Source organism: Lactuca sativa, chromosome 9, assembly GCF_002870075.4.
Source record: "Lactuca sativa cultivar Salinas chromosome 9, Lsat_Salinas_v11, whole genome shotgun sequence".
NCBI lineage: Eukaryota > Viridiplantae > Streptophyta > Magnoliopsida > Asterales > Asteraceae > Lactuca > Lactuca sativa.
In genome coordinates this window covers 182,195,334-182,214,853 of record NC_056631.2, presented here as the reverse complement: position 1 = coordinate 182,214,853, position 19,520 = coordinate 182,195,334, and the positions used below count along the sequence as shown (strand labels likewise).

At 34.9% G+C, this 19,520-nt stretch overlaps 1 protein-coding gene across 1 annotated transcript; it reads left to right on the top strand.

The window, feature by feature from the left end:
- Positions 1-14,406: 14,406 nt before the first annotated feature.
- Positions 14,407-15,339, top strand: LOC128128421 (putative germin-like protein 2-1). Its single transcript, XM_052767341.1, has 2 exons — positions 14,407-14,566; positions 14,682-15,339. Exons 1-2 carry the CDS (start codon positions 14,455-14,457, stop codon positions 15,215-15,217), a joined length of 648 nt encoding a protein of 215 aa, XP_052623301.1. The 5' UTR covers positions 14,407-14,454; the 3' UTR covers positions 15,218-15,339.
- The last annotated feature ends 4,181 nt before the right edge of the window (positions 15,340-19,520 follow it).

Sequence of the window (19,520 nt, the reverse complement as noted above, 5' to 3'; positions counted from 1 at the left end):
TCTTTTGGGTTCAGTAATGGGAAAAAGTGCATGATGAAGAGAGTGATGAGATAACTGAGCCAAGTTTGCAACATGTCATGTTTTAAAAATACCAAGCTCGGAGCGAGTAATCATTAGATGACGTGAAGTTGGAGGAGATGTGGCAGGGGATGTTGGTTCGTACTTAGTAGTGGAGCTCGTATCTAACACTTGGTCAACTGAGACCGGAGAATCTGCAGCGATGGGAAGGATCGAAGCAGAAGGTTTGTTAGTCGATATAGTAATCGTGACTAAATTGAAAGGTTGATGAATCAGCCCAGGTGGTACAACAGATGGAATAATGCAGAGTGAGCATGGGTCGTGAGTAGCTGGTTGTTGAGGAACAGGTTTCGCAGCCATCGGTGAAGATGGAACAAACGTATGATGGTCAAAAAAGCTAGTCAACTCCAAAGAAAAATGGTCAGAAGATAGAGTTTGTGTCTTATATGGAAATGACGTTTCATCAAACTGTGCAGGTCTTTTAATGTATATTTGGGAGGTAGATGGTTCAAAACATATGAACCATGTAAATAAGGAATATACAAAGGAATTAGGTTTAGGATCATACTAGGCTGATGATACCATGTAAATAAGGAAAAAGTCAACATCTCAATTATGATGAGATGTATTATATATAGCCAAAATTACAAGAGGAATATATAAAGGATAATTACATAAATTACATAACAGAAAACATAAAGAGATAAGTATGCTAAGATTTGTCTCTAATATATGAATTAAGTCTTGATTTATCTGTAATACTATCCTTTTAACTCTCTTATTTTAGTAGTTATAACTGAAAATTAAATTAAATAAACCCCAACCCCATCCACCTTACTTTACGCTACCCATCTCCCATTCCATTCCTTTCTTTGGTCGCCTTCCAACGTTGTGAACCAGTAAGTGTTTAGGGTTTTACCCACACCTATTTGCATCATCTATCTTCAACTTGTCTATCTATAATTAGTGATAAAACCTCCTAAGATCCTTGCCTAAATAAAATCACGAAGTGGTTTTGCCTCCGACCACCCTTTTAGGATTTCGTTAATTAACTAAAAGAAAATAAAGCATACATAGTAAAACACAATAATCCATGCATGAAAAAGCGACAAAGCTTCCCTTGACATTCATTGGTAACTACAAAGTGAGAGCATCAAACATACAAACAAATATATCAAAAATACAGTGTCACAGACATAAAAAGAAAATGTATGCATTGTGTCTACTACTTCAAAAAAATTAAACACATGTAGCTACATCCATATCAATACCCAATAACATACAAAATAAAAAATCTAAGTTTCATTGATTAAACAACAAAACCATGTGTTACTTATGACATATGTATTAAGATGATTTCCAGACAAACGATTTGAGTAGTCGATTAGAACCACATGAACACAAAGAAAAGAAAACCGAGTTTTAAATACCATGCTTTATTTATCAAAGTCAACTTCTAAAACTCAAAGGCGTCTACGCTATGTATAATTAAACTAAAACGCTAATATGACTCATAATTATGATAGAAATCATCTGAATTCGGAGATAATATAAATCTTAATATTTTATTTATTTAGGGCATAAAAATTCCTAATAAAGCTAAATCTTAGTAGAAAAACTCATAGAATAAAATAAACTAAATTAAATTAAATCTTTGATTCATCTTTCTAATACCCTGCACCATCTTCCCCATAGTGAAAACGAGTCGTCCTCGAGTCTTCATCTCTCGTCCATGGTTAGGGCAAACAACTTGCACACTTTAAAACAATAGGAATAAATCAAACAAGACAACATGCACGCTTATAGTTTCCACCTATATATATTCCTACTGGTTGTCTCATTTATGAGTTCTTGAGTAACCTTAGGGAGATCACCATGTTTATAAAAAATGCAACATATTGTAACACTCGTGTCCACTACTTGAAAAACCGCCTTTAATGACGTGCAAACAATGACACGCGGTGATTTACGATACGCAAAAGCGGGCGCTCTAAAAATAATGTCATCTCTTCAAACTTTTGAAGGATAGAGGTCACGCTTTTTGTGCGTGCCCTAAAATTAATGTCCAAGAAAAAAAATTAAAAACACGGAGGGCACTTATTTAAAAATGGGCGTCGTCTAGAAATGTCGCTTTATATTTTTTGAATGAAAGGCGCGTTCTCTTTTTTTTGCAGCTGGGGGGAAACGAAAATCCCAAAAGTTTGAAAGGCCGCCATTGTTATCCTCTATCTTATTTCCATCTTTCTTCTCTCTCTCTCTCTCACTCTCTCTCTTTCTCTATCTCTGTCACTCTAATACCCAAAAAAAACCCTAATATCATCACAAATCCTCTTTTCTCACGCAACAAAATCGCAATATCACCAAATCTCTGATCCCGTCTTCTGGACAGATCTAACCCACAGGGGTTCTCGATTTCTCTATGTTGATGTGTGGTGACACGAACAAAAAAGGAGTGTAGCGCGTCTACCTTTCAATTTCATTTGTCGGTTGCTTCAAATCGGCTATTGCTTTCTCTCTCATAGGGGTTTCTTTGTGCGTTCCCTTCACCTCCGTTATAAAGGAATATCTGTGGGATACAAAAGGCGTTCGAGAGAAAGGGAGGACGTCGATCAAGGCTCACTTACTTCTACCCACTGGAACCATTATATCTCCCACTCGATGTTGAAAGCAACGTCGACATCGTCGATAATGTCGAAGATAAGATCGAGGTTCTTATTTTTCCTTTATTCATGCCTCTAATTTCGATTTTGAATCCTCTTCTCTTCTCTTCTGTAAAACCCTAACCAGAAAAACCATACAAGTTTCAATCATGATTTCCTCCTCCGGTGGCCATAACTAACTTTGCATTGGAGGCACTTCTTCTGCTCCCGATACTCATGGTTCTAAGGATGTCGCATACAGTTTTCTCAAATCTCGTGGCTACCATGGCCTCTTCCCTTAGATCATGGCTCTCTCTTTCTTTCTCTCTCTCTCTCTCTCTCTCTCTCTTGTGTGATTGAGGTGATATCTCCGATGAAGGAATCTTTTATTTGAATGATTTACTAGTACCTACACCCCACACAAGTTCATATTTCGGTATCTGGATGTCGAACATGTTACCATTTTTACCTGAGGAAGAAAACAAAAGAAGTTCATCGGGCAATAGAACAAATTATCATTGGTTTTATTGTCTGCAAGAGTCGTTGTTCTTTCTTATTATTTCTGTTGTTTCAAGATTCACTACTAGAAAAAAGGCCTTTAATGACGCGCAAACAATGACACATACTGATAGACAACACGCATTCGCAAGTGCCCTAAAAATTAATGTTAGTTTTCCAAAATTTTAAGGATAGAGGACACGCATTTATGCGTGCACTAAAAATAGTGTCAGAAAAGAAAAAAAAATGCGGAGGGTGCTTTCATAAAATTTGCGTCGAGTAACAATGTCGCTTTATAATTATTTAATGAAACACGCCTTTTAGGTGGGACTTATCAAACACGGAGGAAAAAAAATCCCCAAAATTTTGGAAGACCCACTCATTCTTTCCTCTCCACTGCCGATGACCTTCATTTTCTCCCCTCCTTCTCTCTGTAAAACCTAGCAGCCGCCACCATCAGAAACATTGGCTTCGTTCTGTGTTGTAAGAACGCGAGTCTGATCCTTCATTAATATCTAAAGGGGGAAAATCCCCAAAATTTTGAAGAACCCCGCTCACTCTCTCCTTAGATCTCCACCCGACGGATCGACCTTCATTCTTCCCCCTCTCTATAACACCCTCGCTTCCTTCTAGAAATCGAGGACCATTCTCTCTCGATTGTATCTTTATGGCGACGATTAGACACAATAATCTCAACATAAAATTGGTAACTGAACCCCTCTTCACCTCTACCCTACTCCATCTACAACGAATCCTCACATTTACAAACCCTAGTCCAGTTACGCTTCTAGCCTTGGTGTTATTTCTTCATCTGTTCAGCAAATAAGGGGAACACAAATTCTCATTAATCCCTCAACTTCATCTTCTCAATCAAGCAAAAAGGATTCTGATTTTTTTCGTGCATCTGCATCAACTCTGCTGCAATATCACACGGTATTATCGATTTCTACTTTATGCCTCCCATTTTTCCTGCATCTACTTCTCAAACTTTTGATATTTTCCTGCATTCGCAAGTCAAACTTCTTATTTTTTGCTTGCATCTTCTTCTCAATTAAGCAAAAAAGTATCACATTGTTTTTCAGTTGATATGAGTTTATAGTTGCTTCATTTTTTCTTTTTGTGCAGCGAGCTTTACTTGCTGAGCCAGCTGCTCGATTAGAAATGACACCAATGGTCTGCTCATAATTTATATCTCTCTCAACTCTCAACTCTCAAGCGTCTTTGATTTATTTTGCGATAATATTTACCATTTTGTCCTTGGCTCAGGCTGCTAATGTTGCTTGTAACATGGGGGAGTGGGATTAGATGTCTAAGTATGTATCTAAACTGGATGATGGTGATGAAAGTAAACTCAGGGTGTTTGGGAACAGTTCTGAATGCAATAAAAATTGCATCCAGATCATCTGCAATCCCAAAAAAGGCCTGAAGACAGTCCTCAACATCAACAATTAGCTCTAATACTTGAAAACCCTGATTCAAGATAACAACAAAATCAACATAATTTAAAGAATACTTTTTTTTTTCAGTTTTCATATGTTATAATTATAAACTGTGCCAGGTATCGTGGTAAGGCCATCACATCTTGAACAAGTCCAAGTAAAAAGTTTTGTTAAATCTAACATGTAAACCTGCATTTTGGTTTATTATTAATTCTTCTACTTAACTTAATTACTCCATAATGTCTCACAGTGTCATGTTCATCTTACTGCAGAAGCATATTCCACCAGAATTGTGGCGTGTGTGTGATTGTAAAGTGGTGAGGGAACCTTATTCTTGATTTCAATTCTTGTGTCCATAAAACAATTAACCTTAACAAATAAGTAAATGTGTGGTACTTTCTCAGCAAAAAGAAACCCCAACACAGATATGTAGACATCTACAGAAAAAAAAAGATTCTAAATACATAATCAATGGCAGTTGCTCTTATGTTATCGGCTCTCAGTCCCCAATATCCAATTGAATAAAGTTTTAACCCTACTGTACTAAAAAAGGATAGAAGCATGCATGGAAAATAATAATCAATGGTGGTTACAGAAAGTCTTCGTACTGTCACCTACATGCGGAATACTGCTGCCACAGGTGATGGTGGCAGTAATGGGACACTCTTCAAGGTTGTTCTCTTAGTTCGTAGAGAAAAGGTATTTTTTGGAATCTGGATTTGGATATCTTCACTTGTACTTGTTTGCTTAGAACTTTAAATATCTTTCAATTTTTTTTTGATTTTACAGTATGATGAAGCACTTGAATATGTCGAAAGAGCAAGGAAGTGTTTGGCAACTAAGCTTGCTGCTCTGGTTAGTTTCCAAATTCCAACATCAAACCATAACCCCTCTTCATTTATCATGTCGTATATCCTTCTCTTTGCATTCTTAGATAGTTACGCATATCTGTTATAAGGGCACATAATTCTAATTTTCTATCCATAGGAAGGTTATTACATTTACATGTCATCTGTTAAAACGTGTTTGAGTGAGTGGTCCTGTGTTGTTTTATTTCTATCTGTACATTTCTTATCTTGTATAACAGGCTCTTAAGATACTATTTACAGCTTGTCTCTAAGACTAAGATATTGTTCATCCTTTAGTGTTTTTTTTCATTTATTAATAAATTTCTCAGTTTATTCATTCCAGATAAAAGTCAGATTCGATTTCCAATTTGGTGTATCTCCCAAGATTTTGGACCCTGTATACCCAGTACACGAGTTTCCTCTTCCTCTACGTTTAGCATAATCAGGTCTCGGATAAGATGGCATTCATTATGGAGCACTTACCTATGGAGTTAAGCTTATAGCATTTCCATTATTCTTTCTAATTAAAGCAAGACTGGACATTTGAGGTCATTTGTCTGCTACCCTTCTCTTCTAAGTAGTCATCCTTTTCGTTGATGTGTGTTTGTGCATGATGTGTGTTGGCCTTCTGCTGGGGCTGGGAGGGTAAACAAGGGATCAAATTTATATATTCATGATGCTAATATTGCTGACAAGATAGAGAACCAGGATCAGTCAAATAAGAGGTGTATTCACCTGATTACATTAAGTAATCCTTTAATAGTGAAAAACTATTTACCAGTTGAAGTATCTGTCATGATTGAGAGTGGTGGAGTTTCACGTATCATGTATTGTATACGATTGTGATGTTTTTATTTATTTATTTATTTATTTTTAACTTTTTTCAGGCTCAACTAAGTGTTACACCTAGAAAAGAAGGTCGGTTAAGTGTTACACCTAATTAGCAACTGCACATGAAGAAGCTGGGAATTCTAGAGTGGGAATTGGGACAAGTACTGATTTATCCCCTTCTACAAATGAGTTTACTTTCTTACCCTTTTACCCTTTTACCAATGAATTTACATTATTATTCTTTTTTTTACAACTGATTTTACCTTCTTACCCTTTACGGTTATCCAGGAGCTGGATGCATTTTAGATCCCATCATCTTAATCTTAACTTGGTTGACTTTGTTTATTAGTTTGTAACTTGTGGTTTGATTTGGTTTCATAATATTTATAGTTAGTTAGACTTTGTTATGGAGCTAGTTGCCTAACTAGAAAGTAAACAGGTGAGTTACTTGTGTTTGTAATTGTATGATATATATATATATATATATATATATATATATATATATATATATATATATATATACACATTTATAGGAAATAAGATGGAATAAGTGGTTGTGGTTGTGTACAAATACTGGGCATATAAAATTTTATAAAATTGTAAATGTGGTGCAAGTGTAGTTCTAAATATTTGCATCTCGTTTCAGGGGTTACTCAAGGAAAATGCAAATGCTAGCAAATACTGGGCATATGGAGGTGACTTTGGAGATACACCAAATGACTTAAATTTCTACTTAAATGGTCTTATATGGCCTGATCGGACTCCTCATCCTGCTGTAAATGGTGATTACTATAATTTTTTTGCTTATTATTTAGGTTTTTGTTTAGTTATTTCCAACAAAAATGTTTCCATGATGAATCTTTTGGTAGAGACAATGTATAAGAATTACTTCATTGAGCTAATTATGATGCGATCCTTTGTTTATTTGTTTTCAGAGGTCAAGTATTGCTATCAACCAATTAAAATTTCGTTCACCAATGGCGTAATTAAGGTATCAATATCATCACTCTTACTGTCTATATCTTTTTCATGAAAATGTTTATGTTGCGTATTATATATTCATATGTGCAGTTGTGCTTTCTGTATAGCAAATGTTAACCTTGGTCTTTGCGTTTTTTGTTCATAGATTAGAAACACCAATTTCTTTCAAACAACAGAAGATCTAGAGTTTAATTGGGTGATTGAAGGTGATAGTTGTAAACTTGATTCTGGAACTCTCAGTCTACCAACATTAGAGTTTAATTGGGTGATTGAAGGTGATGTTGGTTCTTGAAACGAGACTCAAGATATAATATTTTGGCATGGCTAGAAGCTTTGGAGGAAACGAGACTGAAGCAAAAATAAACACACAGAGAGTTGTTGGCACATAGTAAGCTAGATGATGCAATTATATATAAATGAGTTAATTTTTTTTATAACATCTACTCACTATTGGAATAATTATTTTTATCTGACATATTAGTGAAATGAATTATCTTTGTTATTTTTGGTATTTTATTTTGTATTATGAGATTTTTAATGTATTATTTAATTTGAAAATTAGTAAATCTATAAATAATATTTTTTTAAACATTTAAAATTATGATACGCAAAAATATGTGTCATCTTCATTTATGACATGGCCTTTCTTGACAGGGGCTTTCTAGATACGCATTGCGTGTCATTAACACGCGCGTCGTAGCGTTACGACACGCGAATGCGTGTCGTCTTCCTTTATGACAGGGCCTTCCTTGATACGCATTGCGTGTCGTAAACGCGCGTTGTAATAGCGCGTCGTAAATGAGCGTCGTCTATAGACGACGCGCAAAAGCGCGTCATCTCTCTTTATGACAGGGCCTTCCTTGACACGCATTTGCGCGTCGTCTGAGCCTTTTACGACGCGCAATGAGCGTCGTAAAAGGTTGTTTTTCTAGTAGTGATTTTGTTTTTTATGCTTGATTCTTTCATTATTGAGCAGATGATAAACTCTTTGATGCTTCACAGTATCCTTTTTTTGGTCGACCTACTACTGAGAAAATTGAGTTTAGGTGTTTAGAAGAAGATGAAGATAATCCTTCAACTGGAGTTCCTGATGATGAATGCCATTTATTTCACAGAGAAGAGGTATAATGTACATTGTGCATCTTTTGTTTTCACTTCACTCCATATTTATCTTCATTTATTGTTCATAAATCTAAACGTTTGAGATATTATGCATTCATCACTTCACATTTTAGACATCTAAAGTCGTTACAATAGTTTCAATTAACTTCATGCAAATTCAAATCCCTAAACCTGCAGTGATAAAATATCTCATCTTTCTAAATCTTACATCTTCTTTTTCCACAGGAGCCAGGTGCAAGATCTGTATTGGATTTAGATGATCTGTCAACTATATTTTCAAAAGTATAGTTTTGATTTCAGTTTTTCACAATAAAGCTGTGAATTTTTTGAGCCAAATTAACTAAATTTCTTGTTTTGTTAAACAGCTAAACAAATCAGTAAGCGGACCTAGACATCGTGGAGTTATTGGCTAGACCAACATATCTCAGACACATAAAGCTACCATGGAAGCAGAAGATGGTCTTCACAATCTCATCTCCCTTCAGACCCTAAACCCTTATACAGAGCTTCATCATAAGTCTCACACTGTGAACAAAAAGATGCTCTTGTCCCAATGTTTCAACAAAAGCCACTTAGAGAAGTAAAATTGTTCAACTAGAGAGTAAAGGTTGAACCTGTGGGTTAGCTGTGTCTTTCTCCCGACACTATCATGAGTTACAAGAATCTTGAGTCTTTAAAGGTTAAGTTAAATGACCTATTTACCCTTTGTTGAAAATTAAGTTCAATCTACCCCACATCCATCAATTCTTGCCATTATAATTATAAATAACCTAAGTTCACTATAAGGAAACTGTAATTGTTCTATAGCCCCACCCTTTCTTTATACTACTTAAAACCTTTAGAATTCTCTCCTTGTAAGCATTCTAAGAGTAATTTCAAGTTCCTTCCCTATTTACCTATTTCTTCTTACTTTGCTTGCTTCACTTAATTATTAATAATTTATTTTAGTAAGCATGTTTACATCTTTCTCCAACCATTTTCCTCATAATTTCTTAATTTTCCCATTTTGCCCTTGTTGTGTTCTGAAACATTTTTTGTTTATGTGGTAACATAACAATTAACAGGTTCACTGCATTTTCTGAGCTATTACCACTTCTGGCAGTGCGTACAACTCCATTTTTTATGGTTGAGAAGATTTGTCAACAAATCTCTACCACCACCCTTACCATTGATAATTCCATCACATTCTCCTCCCCTTTTTCTACTTTCATCTCCACTGCATCTACAAACCTTGAAGTTAAAAGTCCCTCAAGAATCCAGGTACCTTTTTATTTTCATGTCAAATGGGACAAAAAACCCGCTCTCAATCTCTTCTTTATCATAAAAAATTAGCCCTAAAAAGCTTCACTAGTCTACTGGTATGCTGCAAATTCTAGATTGCTTTAAGAAGATAAAAAGTTAAGTGAAACTGCTCCATTTTGGAACTTTCGTGCTGCTTCTTATCCAGATCTGGAAGCCCCAGCTCCAATTCCTACTGCCTCAAATATAAGTCACACGGTTGATGAGATCTTGAGTGCGGTTTCAGGGGTATATTCTTTAATTCTTTGCAGGTTTCTATTTGTGATAATTTCTTCTTTTTTTTTATTAATTTGAGTTGTGATATATTTGTTTGAATGTAGTGAGATGTTTATCCTGTGGAGTACTACAATAGGTTCTCAATGAATCAACTCCTTGACCCCCATTGGGGTGTGCTTTATGAAGCAGATGTAAGATATGCGTCAATTTCTCATTTTTCATTAATGTCTTATCAATCATTATTTACCAAATAGTTTATGGGATATATATAACTCGGATTTAATATTAATAAAACAGTTAACTGGTCATAAGTCTCACACTGTGAACATTCTTGTCAATAATGCTCCTGGAGTTCTCAACCTGATCACCGGAGTTATATCCAGAAAGGGTTACAACATCCAGGATTGGTTTTTTATCCTTATAGTATAATTTTTTAGGTGAAATGTTTACTTTTTTTTTTAATAACAATATTTAAAAATAAAAAAATGTGTTGTGTTAATGTGTGCAGAGAACTGGAGTGGTTGGTGTTATATATAGTTTCTACTATAAATAGATAAGGATATGTATATAGTTTCTACTATAAATATTGTCCAGAAGAGTGTTTCAATAGCGACAATGGCACTTGTTTTAAAGGTGCATGTCATTCTCATTCAGTTAGTTGTTTGTATGGGGATGCTATAATTACTTATTGAAGGTTCTTTGCATAAACATCTTTTGAAAATGGTTTCTCGGTGTTTCTTTCATGGATGCAGTTTCTTGGAAATTGATCTAGGCCATTTGAAAGTGACCAATGAAGTTAGTTGGCATGGACCTGCGGAAGATCAAGCATCTGTTCATCGTGACTACTTTCTTGGATTTCCTTTTCACCAGCTGTCTTGCCATGAATTTGGGTGAATAACCTATCCTCTCTCCTTATTTTTGTGACATAAACTAAAATGAAGTTAATTCATGTTGCAGCTCCTTACATTATGATGACATTAAATTTTGATATACGTGGGTTTAGACCATCTGTTCTGAAGTTCCCAAGTGTAGAAAAGTTCAGTGAAGTTGCTAAATTTATTGGAACAAAGTTTTCTTCTTCAGAATCCATTAACTTTACTGCTGACATTTCTAAAGCAGAATGAAAATGACAAGTGATTTTGTGTTGTGTTTACAGGGTTGATGAAAACGAATAGCTCTGGAATTAGAGGAGGAAAAGAAAGCTCAAGCTGAAAGAGATAAGATGCTGCAAATGCGCGCAAGTGTTGCATTCTTCATTTCAATTGTTAGTATGAAACACAGAGTAGATTAGATGAATGCAAATTTATTTATTGTAAGAAATACAATTGTATGACATTAAATTTTATGCAATGAATTGTATTTTTTATATGATATTTTATTTCTATTATGAGACAGTAAAAGCAAATTTAATTTAAAAATTAATAAATAAATAAATATATTTTTTTAAACATTTAAATTTACGATACGCAAAAATGTGTGTCATCTTCCTTTTTGACATGGCCTTTCTTGACAGGGGTTTTAATGATACGCATTGCGTGTCATTAATATGCGCGTCGTAAGGTTACGACACGCGAATGCGTGTCGCCTTCCTTTATGACAGGGCCTTCCTTGATACGCATTGCGTGTCGTAAACGCGCGTCGTAATTGCACGTCGTAAATGAGCGTCGTAAATGCGCGTCCTCTATAGACGACGCGCAAAAGCGCGTCGTCTCTCTTTATGACAGGGCCTTCCTTGACGCGCATTTGCGCGTTGTCTGAGCCTTTTACTACGCGCAATGAGCGTCGTAAAAGGTTGTTTTTCTAGTAGTGGTCGTTATTTAATTTTATTGAATTTCCCTTAAGAGTTATAATAAATAAAGAAATAATGTTATAAAATAATTATAAACAATTATATAACATAAAAAGATTTATTTTTTTAGCAAATGACTAAAAACTATAATTTTAAAACATAAGATGTTAAGATCATGGAAGGAGGGACCAAACTTGCCAAATTATTTTTACTTTCATGAAATCACATGGGGGGGGGGGGGGGGGGAGATCCTTCATGGAGGCCGATGGTAAAACTTATCTCCCTTTCATCCCATGTAAAACTCATAGACCATATCGTAACATGAATGGCCCCTAACCGGTTTTGTTGTGTATCTACCAAAGACTATACCGAGAAACTAAAGAAATATGAGGAAGAGGGTAATCAAGTGGAAGACAGCGAGACAATAAGGGTCATACGAATTTTCCCTTCATTAAGCCTAAATTTTGCAAAAGAGAACACGATTTTTTCAAAAACCAAGGTTTAATTTACATGCCTTATGTGCCTATTTGTATTAGATTAAATCATATTGTGCGCTTTAAAAAATTAAGAAGTTCAGCAATTATTATTTTTTCTTGACGAGTATGGTCCTTTTGGTTTCAATTACTTGCATGATCGATCCATAACTATGTAAATTGACTTTCGCGTAAGTTCAAATAAATTTTTTTAACCTTTGGTTTACATTTTATAATTAAGAAAGATAACAAATAAACCCAAACCCAAACCCCACCCCACCTACCTTACCTTACATCACCATACCTACCCCCATTCTATTCACCTCCCTTGTTCGGTCGCCCTGCACCGCCACCACCATAACCATCACCTTCCACAATCACTATTTCAACGAAGAAGGTGTTTAGGGTTTAACCCACCCCTATTTTCGTTATTTGTCTTCAACCTGACCATCAACAAATAAAGCAACAACCTCCCCATATCCATGACAAATAAATAAACATTATGAAGCCCCATGGTAACTTGCAAATGAGAACAAAACACATACAATGATTCTCTAGAAATTCATTTGTAACTAGCAAGTGTGAACCTAAAACATATGAACAAATTAGCCAAAAATACAATGTGACAAAAAATAATAAGTAGAAGTGCGAACGTTGTCTACGACATAAATTAAATTAAACACATGTAGCTACATCCATACCAATAGCTATAACATACAAAATTACCAATATAGGTTTCATGGATTAAAGAACAAAACCTTGTGTTACTAATGGCAAAAGGATTAAGATGACACAATCCCCCAGTCATTAGAACTCGTTGGGAATGGATTGGAACAAGGGGATGCACATATCGCTTAATCAAGCAAGGAAGACAAGAATCACTTTGAAATAATTTATTGTTTCTTGATTTTTTTTTTTCATAATTTTGATACAGGTTTATGGTGGGGATGTAAACAGATTGAGACGAATTTCGCTAATTTTAGAGTAGTTCAACAATTTAACCTTTCCTCAATCTTCGCCTCTTTGTTCAGTGTTCTATCTTCGTTGAAATCTAGGGCGACCGTTGATCCAACAACCCCACATAAATCGACATTGGTGGTTGTTGTGTTTTATAAAAAGGTTAATGGAAGAGACATATTTGATTAGATGTAGATTATTGTAGGAAGTTCTTTCCAAAATCTTCATTAGAAAGCATATATAGAGATTAGGCACATCAAAATGGTTATCAATAAGTCATTGGTAGATCAAACGACGTTGATTAGGCATTGTTATTTAGCAACCTACCCTGTTTTTTCCTAGTAGTTTATTTTTATGGGCCTTGTTTTGCAAATTTTTAGACTTATATTTACTGTTTCCATTCATACTATAAAATCCCAATATACTATTTGGTATAATTTGTCTTACTTTATTTATTCAAGAAAAATAAGATTTTTTTATTTTATTTTATGTTATTATTATTATTTGGTAAATTTAAACGTCTAATTAATACAAGTAATTTACAAACAGCTAGAAAAGATACTGTTTTGCTAAAAGGATCGTAAATGTGTGTGGAATACATCGGTATGAAGTTTATATCTATAATCCATAGTATTTTGCATCTGTCGGTGAATGTAGTAAGTCTGTAATGTATGTTATGTATGTGTACAAGATATTTTCCACGTACACCTTCTTCCAACCAATTTTGATATGTGTCTAACCAACCAGTAATACCCATTATGAACGGATTATACACATAAATGGTTTTCGATAATTGTGCACCTTTTTGTATTGCACGGAGGCTAATCTTTTGTTTCAAGAAAAGCCTAGAATGCATCAATTGAAAAATAAAATATACATAAAGCGTTCTTTAACCATAATATTTATCTGGTATGGAAACGGTCAACATTGCTCTTCAAGACTTTTTGATTTTCTTAAAAAATGATCGAAGTAGAAATTTTCCATGCATAATAAACATTCAACGACGTTCCATTAAAATGAATCCTAAATATGGATGTGTTATGAAAAAGTATATAAGTAAATATACTAAATGGAAGGATCTTAGACATATAAGGTTCGTAGTTGCAACCTTTATGAAATTAAGAACCAAACAACGTAAGTTGAATGTATCTTGCTTCTAGAAATTGAACAGCAAAATTTGAATGCATCTCAAGATGATAATTGATGACGCTATGATGGTATTAGTCTTGATCTTCCAATATTTTTACTATATAAGCATTGGGAGTTCCATTCTTTATTTCATAGATTTCCCAAGCTACCATAATTAAGTCATCAAAATTAAAACAAGTTTTCGGCTTCTCAACAATGACGGCTCATTTGCTTTTATTTGGTCTCTTGGCGGCAGGTTGTTCCCTTGCGTTTGCTTCGGACCCTAGTCCTCTTCAGGACTTCTGTGTGGCAGACCAAAATAGCAGAGGTAAGAATTTATTTGTGAAAGTCGAGAAACTCTCCAGCATTTTCATGCATGATTTGAAAACATATCATATTTAATTGTGATTAATAGTTTATTTATTTAATTTTTTTCCTCGTAGTATTCGTGAATGGCTTGGTTTGCAAAGAGTCAAGGCTAGTACAAGCTGATGATTTCTTTTATAGAGGACTGCAACTAATGGGAAATACATCGAATGCTGTTGGGTCTGCTGTGACTCCAGTGACCGTAGAAGAGTTGCCAGGACTTAACACTCTTGGTATCTCAATGGCACGTATTGACTTTGCACCACAGGGTATTAACCCCCCACATACACACCCTCGGGCCACTGAAATTTTGACTGTTATGGAAGGCCGTATTCTAGTCGGATTTGTCACGTCCAACCCTCAAAACCGACTCATCACAAAAGAACTTCAGAAAGGCGATGTTTTCGTGTTCCCAGAAGGCCTGATTCACTTCCAGAAAAACGTGGGAAATGGCTATGCTGTTGCTATTGCAGCTTTGAGTAGTCAAAATCCAGGTGTTATTACCATTGCAAACGCTATTTTTGGGTCAAATCCCGATATCGCTGGAGATATTCTTGCAAAGGCCTTTCAAGTTGACATCAACCTCGTCTATCAAATTCAATCGAAATTCTAGCTTTTAAATGCTTTTAAAATGTTGATTTTCTTATCAATGGTGTGGTATTTGTTATGCTTATATATGTTGTTATATTTAAAATCGAATAATATATATACTACTGTCATAGTGATTTTGATTTACTGATGTGGAATTAACTACTTCAAAACTAAGAGATAAACTATATTAAAACCCAAGGGTGTGCGAGAAATAGACTTAGAAATCACACAGACAAATTTACTTAAGGGTGTGAAAGAAATAGACTTAGAAATCATAAACACAAACCTAATATTGTTCAAGAAATAGACTTAGAAATAACAAAGATAAACCTAAGAGTGTGCAAGAAATAGGCTTAGAAATCACAAAGACAAATTTACATAAATAACCCACTTGCTTTAGAAAGACTAGAAGTTCAACCATCAACTTTTTTAAAAGGATTAATATATGGTCCTTGGTGTTTCAATTAGTTACTAGGTCGATCAACGAGCTATGCAAATTTAAGTAGCTGTCTGTAAATAAGGAAAAACTCATCATCTCAATTATGATGAGACGTATTACATATAGCCAAAGATAAAAGAGGAATATCCAAAGGATAATTCCACAGAGTACATAACTAAAAACGTAAAGAGATAAGTATGCTAAGATTTATCTCTAATATTTAAATTATGTCTGGATTTATCTCTAATATCCCCTCTCAAGCGAATCTGTGGCGGACTTAGACAAAGCATGGATCGAAAAAATTATAAGTGTGAACGTAAAACTCTTTTGGTGAAAATGTCATCATCCTGAAGAAGCTTGGTCGGCACAAGTTTTGTGCGTAGCTTCCTGGAAGACACAAGCTCTCGGATAAAGTGATAGTCAAGATCTATGTGTTTATCACGCTTATGTGAAACTGGATTTTGAGTCAAGAACAAAGCCCTTGACAAAACGTAGAATATGCCTAAAAACTTGATAATGAGCAGTTGTAGGAGCTTGTAGGAACTGACTAACTTGATTTACAACATAGGAAATATCACTTCGAGTGATGGTGAGATATTGTAACGCAGCGACAAGAGACCGATAAAGAGTGTGATATGAAAACGCAATACCCAATGTCGTAAATAACTCATGTGGAGCAAGTGGAGTGGAGACATGCTTAGCTTCAAGCAAACTAGCACATGTGAGAATATCATGTGTATATTTAGCTTGACTGAGGAACAAACCATGAATGGTATAGTAAACCTTGAGACCCAAAAAAACTACCAACAAACTCCTTATTTAGATAAGAAACCATCAATGTATCTTTAAGCAATCTGAGATCTTTAACAACAAAATCCTTCTTTAGATAAGAAAGAAATCGCTTGATGATAGCCTTGTCTGAACCTTTTAAAATAAACTCATCAATATAGTCCAGGAAATATAGTAGTATATGTCCTTTGTGATAACCAAAACAAAGAACGATCATACATGCTATTTGTAAAGCCGTGTTTGAACAAGAAATCACTCAAGCGTTTAAACCAAGCACAAGGAGCTTGTTTTAAACCATATAATGCCTTTTTTTAACTTGCACACACGATTGCGACGAGCAGGAGCAATAAAGTCGGGGGGGTTGTTCCATGTAAACCAATTCATTACGATTGCCATGTAAAAAAGCATTCTTAACATCAAGTTGACGAAGAAGACAACGATAAATGGTTGCAAGAGAAACAACAATTATAATGGTTGATGAAGAAAACACAATCGGACTAAAAGTATGAGAGTAATCAGTCTCAGGTACCACAGTGAAACCTTGAGATACAAAGCAAGCTTTATACCTATCAATGGTTCTATCTGAGTGAAGTTTAGTTCGAAACACCCATTTAGAGCCAACAATGTTGGAGTCAGAAGGACAAGGGACGAGATCCCAAGTATCATGGTAACGTTGGAATTTTATTTCTTCATCCATTGTCATCATCCAAAGAGAGTGCTTTGCAGCAGACTTGAATCCTTTGGGTTCAGTAATGGGAAAATGTGCATGGTGAAGAGAGTGATGTGATAACCAAGCCAAGTTTGCAACATGTCATGTTTAAAAAATACGAGGCTCGGAGTGAGTAATCATTAGATGACGTGATGTTGGAGGAGATGTGGCAGGGATGTTGGTTCGTACTTAGTACTGGAGCTCCTATCTAACACTTGGTCAACTGAGACCGGAGAATCTGCAGGGATGGGAGGGATCGAAGCAGATGGTTTGTTAGTCGATATAGTAATCGTGACTAAATTGAAAGGTTGATGAATCAGCCCAGGTGGTACAACAGATGGAATAATGCAGAGTGAGCATGGGTCGTGAGTAGATGGTTGTTGAGGAAGAGGTTTCGCAGCCATTGGTGAAGATGGAACAAACGTATGATGGTCAAAAAAGCTAGTCAACTCCAAAAGAAAAATGGTCAGAAGATAGAGTTTGTGTCTTATATGGAAATGATGTTTCATCAAACTGTGCATGTCTTTTAATGTATATTTGGGAGGTAGATGGTTCAAAACATATGAACCATGTAAATAAGGAATATACAAAGGAATTAGGTTTAGGATCATACTAGGCTGATGATACCATGTAAATAAGGAAAAAGTCAACATCTCAATTATGATGAGATGTATTATAGATAGCCAAAATTACAAGAGGAATATATAAAGGATAATTACATAGATTACATAACAGAAAACATAAAGAGATAAGTATGCTAAGATTTGTCTCTAATATATGAATTAAGTCTTGATTTATCTCTAATACTATCCTTTTAACTCTCTTATTTTAGTAGTTATAACTGAAAATTAAATTAAATAAACCCCAACCCCATCCACCTTACTTTACGCTACCCATCTCCCATTCCATTCCTTTCTTTGGTCGCCTTCCAACGTTGTCAACCAGTAAGTGTTTGGGGTTTTACCCACACCTATTTGCATCATCTATCTTCAACTTGTCTATCTATAATCAGTGATAAAACCTCCTAAGATCCTTGCCTAAATAAAATCACAAAGTGGTTTTGCCTCCGACCACCCTTCTAGGATTTCGTTAACTAAAAGAAAATAAAGCATACGTAGTAAAACACAATAATCCATGCATGAAAAAGCCACAAAGCTTCCCTTGACATTCATTGGTAACTAGAAAGTGAGATCATCAAACATACAAACAAATATGTCAAAAATACAATGTCACAGACATAAAAAGAAAATGTATGCATTGTGTCTACTACTTCAAAAAAATTAAACACATGTAGCTACATCCATATCAATACCCAATAACATACAAAATAAAAAAAATCTAAGTTTCATTGATTAAACAACAAAACCATGTGTTACTTATGACATATGTATTAAGATGCTTTCCAGACAAACGATTTGAGTAGTCGATTAGAACCACATGAACACAAAGAAAAGAAAACCGAGTTTTAAATACCATGCTTTATTTATCAAAGTCAACTTCTAAAACTCAAAGGCATCTACGTTGTGTATAATTAAACTAAAACTCTAATATGACTCATAATTACGATAGAAATCATCTGAATTCGGAGATAATATAAATCATAATATTTTATTTATTTAGGGCATAAAAATTCCTAATAAAGCTAAATCTTAGCAAAAAAAACTAATAGAATAAGATAAACTAAATTAAATTAAATCATTGATTCATCTTTCTAATACCCTGCACCATCTTCCCCATAGTGAAAACGACTCGTCATCGAGTCTTCATCTCTCATCCACGGTTAGGGCAAACAACTTGCACACTTTAAAACAATAGGAATAAATGAAACAAGACAACATGCACGCTTATAGTTTCCACCTATATATATTCCTACTGGTTATCTCATTTATGAGTTCTTGAGTAACCTTAGGGAGATCACCATGTTTATAAAAAATGCAACATATTTTAACACTCGTGTCGTTATTTAATTTTATTGAATTTCCCTTAAGAGTTATAATAAATAAAGAAATAATGTTATAAAATAATTATAAACAATTATATAACATAAAAAGATTTATTTTTTTAGTGAATGACTAAAAACTATAATTTTAAAACTTAAGATGTTAAGATCATGGAAGGAGGGACCAAACTTGCCAAATTATTTTTACTTTCCTGAAATCACATTGGGGGGGGGGGGGGGGGGGGGGGGGGAGAGATCCTTCATGGAGGCCGATGGTAAAACTTATCTCCCTTTCATCCCATGTAAAACTCATAGACCATATCGTAACATGAATGGCCCCTGACCGGTTTTGTTGTGTATCTACCAAAGACTATACCGAGAAAGTAAAGAAATATGAGGAAGAGGGTAATCAAGTGGAAGACGGCGAGACAATAAGGGTCATACGAATT